This window comes from Aegilops tauschii, chromosome 4, assembly GCF_002575655.3.
Source record: "Aegilops tauschii subsp. strangulata cultivar AL8/78 chromosome 4, Aet v6.0, whole genome shotgun sequence".
NCBI lineage: Eukaryota > Viridiplantae > Streptophyta > Magnoliopsida > Poales > Poaceae > Aegilops > Aegilops tauschii.
Window position 1 is genome coordinate 430612991 of NC_053038.3, and position 9050 is coordinate 430622040.

The following is a 9050-nucleotide window of genomic DNA, read 5'->3' on the forward strand; positions in this document are numbered from 1 at the left end:
ATATGTGAAATAAGAAGCCCTAACTGATAAAATTGATGAACTCCTATACCGAGAATAGAAGAGATGTGGTACGTTCGGTTCTGCATGTTACTACTGCCGGTTTTAAGGAGAAATATTTAGGGCTACCTACACCTGAAGGAAGAACGAATAGAGGGAAGTTTCAAAATTTGCAAGCAATAACAAAAGGAATGATGATTTGCGGAGATGCAAATTTAGCTAAAACTGGAAAATAGGTTTAATTTAAGTCCGTTGCCCAAGCTATTCCTACTTATATCACGGGGGTCTTCAAACTACCTTCCTCGGTGTGTGATGACCTAAACAGGATGGTGCATAATTTTATTGGGGCTCAAAAAAATAAAAGTAAAATCTCATTGGAATGTGAAAGGGCACAGTGGCCTTGGCTTTAGGGATTTTAGACTCTTTAATCAAGCCCTCCTGGCTTGGCAAGTGCTGTGCTCAGGTGCTTAGAGCAAAATATTATCCTAATGGCCGGCTAGAAGATGCGGTGTTCACATGCAATGCTTCTCCTACATGTCGCGTGGGTAATGGTAAGAGCATTCAAATTTTGAGGGATATATGGATCCCATGGCTCCCATTGAGTACTCTGGTCACCACAAGGGCTGGTGCCGCCTGAAGTGGGTGTCGTAGCTCCTTGATGTGCGTGGTGCGCGGCGGTTGGACCTTATCCAACAACATTTTCCTCCAATGCGATATTGATGAAATTCTGCGTAGTGAGCCTTCCGCTCGGCTTGCTGACGACTTCATAGCATGGGCGCCGGAGAAGAATGACATTTTCTCCGTGAGGAGTGCCTATTGTTATGTGTTGGTTGATCTTCAACAACCTTCTATAGGAGCCACGAGCAAGGCACGGATCGGATTTTGCATCGTCTGGGCGTCGTTATGGAGGTACCCGGCTCCACCTAAGGTATGTACCTTTGCGTGGAGAATGGTCACAACTTCTTTACCTATTTGGAACATCAAGTATGCTAGGAACATGGAGATGACTAATATATGCCCGGTGTGTGGTACCGAGCTGAAAAACTCTTTCCATGCCCTATGCAGATGCCCCCAGAGCGCTCACTATCGCAGGCTATGTCAGAAATATGGCAGTTACCAAGTAAGTATCTTGTGGGGCACACGGAAAATGAATGGCTCTTGTAGATAACGCAATCGCCACATTTGCCATCGCAAACACCTTTACACCGTGCTCCAATGCCTACACTGATGCGTGACACACCACTACCACCACCAGATGAACACAGACGCCATCGGAGCCGTGGCATGGGGAACGTGAAGCCAGTCGGGCAAATCGCGGACACCACCACCGACGAGAACACAGGCAGGCCAATGTGTCATTCTATGTAAACACAACTGCAAACAGATAAGCAAGACACATGGCGTGCGTGTGACCTCATTCCACCTGCATAGCCAGCTCGGCTCCTAACGTGGCACACCATCCTACGAGTCTATCTTCCACTTGGAAAAACGATAAAACTGATGGCATCCCTTCACTTGTCTCTGCATGCTACCGCTCAAAATCGATGGCATGATCTCCTTTGTTGTGTGCATGCCAGTGCCACACCGATCAAACCCGGCCGATGGCATCGTTTATCTAGTCAGGGGTGGTTAGGGTGGATTTAATGGCACGGGAGGCTACCAGCAAAGCACGGACGATATGACACCGTCAATGTTGCTGTCGTCTTGCATGAAAATGAAGCGCAATAGGCTAACGGCGCCTCATGCATGCATGCATGGCTTAGCTTAGAAAGAATTAAACCTAGGTGGCTAGGCCCATGTCAACCGTACGTCCGTCCTCTTGATCCCCATCGTTCTTTACTGGAGTACTAGGCATGTCGACCAGGGGCTTTATTCACCGATAGTCATGGCCCGAATGATGCAGTCATGTCCAAGAATCTTGTGAGAGCTGCACGATCGAACCTACATTGAACGGCATGGCAACGGAAAGTACGTAATGTGCTGTACAGCTCTCTCGTGGTCCGTTCTTACGCCGAATCTTATTACCATCTGGTGTGTCGTCCGAATGGAGCCCAGACCCAGCTAGCTTTCAAGCGGATGCTGAAAAAATAGGTTAAAGCCAGCTTTCTAGTTTCAACCGGACCATTGGCCGAGAACGCCTATAAAAGGAGCCGCGCGCCACTGAGCTTCTCTCACGTCTCTCCTCACCCTCCACAACTGAACACTCCATGGGGGCCTTCTCCTACCACACCGCCCACATGGCGGCGCTCACGCTGGCGATGCTGCTGGCATTGCTGCGGGTGTGCGCCGCCGGCAACCCGCCGTTCTCGTGCGGTCAGGGAGCCCCGACGCAGGGCTACGCGTTCTGTAACCCGGGGCTGCCGCCTGCGCAGCGTGCGGCGGACCTGGTGGCGCGGCTGTCGCTGGCGGAGAAGGTGTCGCAGCTGGGCGACGAGGCGCCGGGGGTGCCGCGGCTGGGCGTGCCGCCGTACAAGTGGTGGTCGGAGGGGCTCCACGGGCTCTCCTTCTGGGGCCACGGCATGCACTTCGACGGCGCCGTCCGCGCCATCACCAGCTTCCCGCAGGTGCTGCTCAGCGCCGCCGCCTTCGACGAGCAGCTGTGGTACCTCATCGGGCAGGTATGCAACGCACGCCGCACCTCCACCCGACGGGAAGATGGGCGCTAGAAAGCGTAGTTACTGGTCTGGGTGGGAGTAGGTGGGATGGGGTGTGGGACAGGCTCCGATCGAATCCAGCGTTTTGGACTCTCTCCCACCACACCAGTCGTCGAGCGTACATCGTGGTCGTGCTCTCCTGCTTCGTGGTCTACCAGGAGACGCCGCCCCGCCCACCAGTTTCTCTCGGAAGGACGCTCTGATGGTGACCTGGTGGCCATGACGTGGAGGCAGGTGCACCTCCTCGTTTGGTTAAGCCGGACCAACTCGGCGTAGCGGTTCATAAGTACACCTTTTTGAGAGAGAAAAAACCGGTCCGGTTTATTCATTTGATCGGTTCGGATGCAAAACAAAACCAGTAACAAAACCGCATGCATAGAAAGCCGCTAATTCATTTGATCGGTATGGCCGGGTCCTTTATTTTTAATAAGATAATCAAAGTGAAAAGGTAGTGGGAGTAATTTTTTTGCTAAATACGGTCATTCGGGAGACAAACTGTTTAAAAGTTTATAAGCGTAAAAAATGGCAAAGCAGGGGTAAAATGTGAAATTCAGTCTAATTTTTGCAACAGAGATAGAAAATCCAATATGTTGTCTCATGCATGTGATTATATCTTGATTTTGCAAGGTACTCCCTCCATCCCTTAATATAAGAGTGTTTGTGACACTAGGGAGTAGTAGTTAGCTACTTAAGGCTCCGTCAATTAACCCATACTAGCTACACTTCCGTAGTGGCAGGACAGAAACGGACAACTTAATTTCCGGTAAACCGAAAGTGCAGATGAAAGTAACATGATTGCACTACAGGAAAAGGTCGGTGTGCAGCAAATTGGTTCATTGGGATCGCTACCTATCGATAGGAAAATGAATGAGCGAGCAAACATGCATGTAGGCCTACACGTCCAGCTTAGCCAGCTAGCCTTTTGTGCGTAACCAACAACCTATGTTTATTCCTGTGCTGGCATGGCTAGAGTGTACCCACCACCAAAATCTTGTACAGCGTCCCTGGTGGTAGCTAGCTAGGGGGCGTTGCTGGTTTGGGCCGGCTCCGATATTAATCAGTGATAATGTCAGCTACTACTTAACCAGTGTGGGATTGCTAAATCACAGTCGACCAAGTCTCAGTCGATGCTATGTTCATGAGATCTTATGTGAAGAACAATGCAGAAAATTCTTTTAGTTTCTCTCTTTCTTCTTTTATTATATTATGTCACGACTTGGTTAAGTCTTAGTTGACTAAGATCTAGCTATCCTCACGCTAGCTAGATAGGTAGCAATATAGACAAGTGCTCTAAGTTTTCTCCTTGTGGTATGACACAGTCTGGAGACCATAGAACGTAGGAGTAATTTGCAAGGTTCGACAGCGATGCTAGTAACCTTTTTGAGAACCACTTTTGACTTTGCCATAGATACGCATAAAAGCGTGAGCAATTGGCATTTTGGACACAATCATTGTCCTGGTTACCGAGTGATGATCCATAAGTGTAAACCCTCTCATTCATGCCACACGTGCCCGTCTTTGTCACTTGTCACTGTGTGGCCTCCCTCCATGTTCTTTTTGATCTCATCGATGGATTACTACAGCTCTTTTTAATGGGGTTGGTACTTTGTACTCCCGCAAAGGTGATCCCACTTAGCTGGGCACCGAACGCCCGCGTGTACCGGAACCATCTGTCCTGCAAATCTAGTGTCCAAATTGCCTGCCATGTGAATGAAATGCAGTACTACTCTTTTTACCTGTGATTATTTACTAACGCGATCGATGGGTGAAAAATGGCGGTGCAGGCGATCGGGACGGAGGCTCGGGCGCTGTACAACCTCGGGCAGGCGGAGGGGCTCACCATCTGGTCACCCAACGTGAACATCTTCCGCGACCCGCGGTGGGGCCGCGGCCAGGAGACCCCCGGCGAGGACCCCACCACGGCGAGCAAGTACGCCGTGGCGTTCGTGCGGGGCCTGCAGGGCAGCTCGCCGACGGTGCTCCAGACCTCCGCGTGCTGCAAGCACGCCTCGGCCTACGACCTCGAGGCCTGGAACGGCGCCATCCGCTACAACTTCAACGCGAGGGTGACGGCCCAGGACATGGCGGACACCTTCAACCCGCCCTTCAAGAGCTGCGTGGAGGATGGCCGGGCCAGCTGCGTCATGTGCGCCTACACCACCATCAACGGTGTCCCTGCCTGCGCCAGCTCCGACCTCCTCTCGAGAACCTTCAAGGGAGACTGGGGGTTAAACGGGTACGTTTCTTCCGACTGTGATGCGGTGGCGCTCATGCACGACGCGCAGTTCTACAGGCCCTCGCCAGAGGACACGGTCGCCGTTGCCCTCAAGGCCGGTGAGTACAACAGCAAAACCGCCATGAGAAAGGTCATTTGTTGCAGTTAATATCATGAGAAAATTTTGATATAAAAATGTTGCAAATTGTTTGCAGGGTTGGATTTGAACTGCGGGAACTACACACAGGTGCACGGCATGGCCGCGGTGCGGCAGGGGAGGATGACGGAGCAGGACGTGGACAGGGCCCTCCGTAACCTCTTCGCCGTCCGGATGCGGCTGGGGCACTTCGACGGTGACCCCCGGGGCAGCGCGCTGTACGGGGGCCTTGGCGCCAAGGACGTGTGCTCGCCCACACACAAGAACCTGGCACTCCAGGCGGCCACGAGCGGCATCGTCCTGCTCAAGAACGACGCCGGCATCCTCCCGCTTCGCCGGGGCGTGGTGGCGTCCGCCGCCGTCATCGGCCATAACGCCAATGACCCCGGCGCGCTCAACGGCAACTACTTCGGCCCTCCCTGCGAGACCACGACGCCGCTGCAGGGGCTCCAGGGGTATGTGCAGAACGTCAGGTTCCTGGCCGGGTGCGACTCGGCGGCGTGCGGCTTTGCCGCGACGGGCCAGGCGGTGGGGCTAGCGGCCTCGTCGGACTACGTGTTCCTGTTCATGGGCCTGAGCCAGGCGCAGGAGCAGGAGGGGCTCGACAGGACGAGTCTTCTGCTGCCAGGGAAGCAGCAGAGCCTCATCACTGCAGTTGCCAACGCGGCGAAACGGCCGGTGATCCTGGTGCTCCTCACCGGCGGTCCGGTTGACGTGACATTCGCCAAAGTTAACCCCAAGATCGGTGCAATTCTGTGGGCCGGCTACCCTGGTCAGGCCGGCGGGCTCGCCATCGCCAGGGTCCTCTTCGGAGACCACAACCCCAGCGGCAGGCTGCCGGTGACGTGGTACCCGGAGGAGTTCACCAAGGTGCCCATGACGGACATGCGGATGCGCGCCGACCCGGCAACCGGATACCCTGGTCGGAGCTACCGCTTCTACCGGGGCAACGCCGTCTACAAGTTTGGTTACGGCCTCAGCTACTCCAAGTTCTCTCGCCAACTAGTTGTCTCCGGTACCGGTAACAAAGCACCGAACACGAATCTGCTCGCCGGCCTGGCCGCGACGCCAACTGCCGACGGCGGCGCGAGCTACGTGGTCGAGGAGATCGGAGCCGACGGGTGCGAGCAGCTCAAGTTCCCGGCGGTGGTCGAGGTGCAGAACCACGGTCCCCTGGACGGGAAGCACTCGGTGCTAATGTTCCTCCGGTGGCCCAACGCGACGGGTGGGCGTCCGGTGAGCCAGCTGATTGGGTTCCGAACCCAGCATCTCAAGGCCGGCGAGAAGGCCAGCCTCAGGTTCGACGTCAGCCCGTGCGAGCACTTCAGCAGGGCGAGGGAGGATGGCAAGAAGGTGATCGATGGAGGCTCACATTTCCTCAGGGTCGGCCAGGACGAGCACGAAATCAGCTTCGAGTCCTGAACCCGGAGCTCATTCTGGCTCTGGCACAGGTAGAAGACGAACTGCAGTGACGTTATTTATCAGTAGTTACACACAATTTAATTATTGGTTTAAGTTATAATTCAGTTGCCTCAGAAATAGCATTGAGGCATGCATTAAGGAAAGGTTAAGGGAAACACCGAGACATGTTTTAATACTCCCGAATTATATATATTGTAATTTGCACATATGTCGAAAATTCAAAATAGAGTTAATAAAAAGGTATGTCTAGCTCTCATCTAGATCCCCGTCTAAATAAAATTAAAATGGAAAAAGAAGAAAGAAGAACGAAAAAGAGAAAATCAGCATGAATCTTTGCGTAAAATCAAATGGCACAAGAGCTAGATGAGACTTTGTTAAAGATGAGAATTGGCAAATCTGTTAACAAAAAGCCTGACTTATTCAACCATAAGAGTTGTACATCGAGGATGAAAGGCTGGTTGCGCTCGTATCTACTGATATGGAAAAGGTTTGAACACTTTTGAGTCTGGATGAATTGAAATAGTCTGTTCAGTTTTGATTGTCGGACTAGGTTCAAAGTTGTCCAACAATAAAGTAAGAGAAACTAACTGATAGAGGGTTGCCGAACAAACCTGTGTCCCTTTTTTTCCGAGAGTCCCTATTCAGCGCTTAGAGCATCTTTTTTTTCTCGAATACGCACGAGTGTGCGTATTATATATTAAAGAAGAGGATGGGGATTAGAAGACCCCTTCACGTTGGAGCTACAAAGTGATTACATAGTCCAACTCCACCCGACGCTTAGAGCATCTCTAGCAGACCCCGCATCCCGCCGACCCGCAAAACGCGTTTGCAGTTCGCGGAAAAACGGTTTTGCAGGTCGGCGCGGACGGTCGCAGAGGCAGACCCTGCAAAACGGACCCGTATAAAAGGATATTCGCGGAATATGCTCTTTTACGGGTTGGTTTTAGCTGCGGCAGAATAGACCCCTCAAACTTAAGCTGTAAAATGGAATATTCGCTTATATTCTCCACGTCTTCTTCTTCCTCTCGTCCATGTCGTCAGTTAGCTTGCTTCCGCGATATCGATGGATAGCACATGAAGCTGTCAAAAATGAAGCCACAGACGACCAAATACGAAGGGCATGAAGCGTCGAGCCAGCAAGCTCCGTCGTCGGGGCTCGAATCGATCGAGAGCTAGCTAGCTAGCTCAGCTCGAATCCATCCAGGGGCGAGCTAGCTAGCTCCTCCGTCGCTGCAGCGAGAGACGCGGCCGGGGCTAGCTAGCTAGCTTGCTCGCATCGATTCACAGCTAGCTAGCGCGGCCGGGCGGCCGAGCGGACGGGCGAGCTTCATGACGTTGGCGGGAGCAGAGATTCCTCAACCGCCAACGTTGACCGGTATGCAGGGCCCTAGTAAAATTGCCTTTAAAACTGTAGATATAAGGGTTTCGGCTTCGCGTTTACAGGGCCCCTTAAATTTTTTTAAGGGTCGGACGATTTTAGGGGGTCTGTTCGGACCCGTTTTTTCGACTGAAACTGCAAAAGGCGGTTATTTTGTGGGTTTGACCACTTATTCGGGGTCTGCTAGAGATGCTCTTAAGGCGTCGAATCGGGTGTTGGCGCTCGCGCAAGTGCGAGTCGGGCTGCCGCCTATTAGTGTCGCTCGCCAGCAGCAATAGATTCAGCCAGAAAAACCCAATCTGTTTATTTTTTTACCGTCGACCATTGACCATTTTTTTACCGTCGACCATTGACCACTGACTTTTCTATATAGTTCACATAATTCAGAAAAGGTTCACAAAGTCAAAAAAGCACGCTTTTTGTGTTTTCATGGAGTTTTTTTGGGGATATGGATTTTTCTTGATTTTTTATTTCTTTTTCTTGATTTTTTTCTGCACATGTTTTATTAAATCTTTTTTTCTTTTCCTCGCGTGAATCACATTGTGTGAAAAAGCACAGTTGTGCTTCACGATGAAGTCCATGTGAAACTCGGGTGTGCTTCTGGTTTTCGATTCGTTTTTTTGGGGGGGGGGGGGTCCAGTTCTTTTGTCTTCTAATTTTTTTCTTTTACAGTATTTTATCTTTCTGGTTTATTTGGTTTCCTGTATTTTTTTCAGATAACTGGGTTTTTTCCTTTCTTAAAAAACATCCAAACTATTAACATGGGTATAGTTTTAAAAATATCGATGTGAAAAACGAAACAACGAAAACGGTTTATAATTTGGACACAATTTAAGAGATAACACGTTTTGAAAAAACTAATGAACGAATAGTAGCACAAAATTCCCAGGTTGCGATAAGTATCACTAATGAGTGCACATTTGTCACCATAAAAGGAGATGGGAGTGACCTTTACAAGGGATACCCTCTAACTAGTGTTTTGTGTTGTATCGGGAGTACCTCTGTGTGTGTGTAGCGGCTGAGGCTCCTCTCGTGTGTGACTCTCACACCTCTTCAGACAGCTGGTGCTCTCATCTAGGTCAGATACACATGGGCTTGGGCCCTATGCCAACAGTGGGATGGGCCAGGCCCCCATACCGGCCAACACTCCCCCTCAAGATGGGTGGTAGATATCTATCATTCCCATCTTCTCACACGCTGAACTGCATTCTCTAGTTCTCAGTAATT

At 51.2% G+C, this 9050-nt stretch overlaps 1 protein-coding gene across 1 annotated transcript; it reads left to right on the forward strand.

Annotated features, from left to right (window-relative positions):
• Window positions 1-2128: 2128 nt before the first annotated feature.
• Window positions 2129-6699, forward strand: LOC109753212 (probable beta-D-xylosidase 7). Its single transcript, XM_020312128.4, has 3 exons — window positions 2129-2615; window positions 4436-4985; window positions 5082-6699. The coding sequence occupies exons 1-3, from the start codon at window positions 2205-2207 to the stop codon at window positions 6443-6445; spliced, it is 2325 nt and encodes a 774-aa protein (XP_020167717.1). The 5' UTR covers window positions 2129-2204; the 3' UTR covers window positions 6446-6699.
• The last annotated feature ends 2351 nt before the right edge of the window (window positions 6700-9050 follow it).

Coding starts and splice junctions, on each gene's coding strand:
- LOC109753212 (XM_020312128.4), top strand. CDS start 2,205: ATGGGGGCCTTCTCCTACCACACCGCCCACATGGCGGCGCTCACGCTG. Junction 2,616..4,435: donor TGTGGTACCTCATCGGGCAG/GTATGCAACGCA, acceptor ATGGCGGTGCAG/GCGATCGGGACGGAGGCTCG. Junction 4,986..5,081: donor CGCCGTTGCCCTCAAGGCCG/GTGAGTACAACA, acceptor AATTGTTTGCAG/GGTTGGATTTGAACTGCGGG.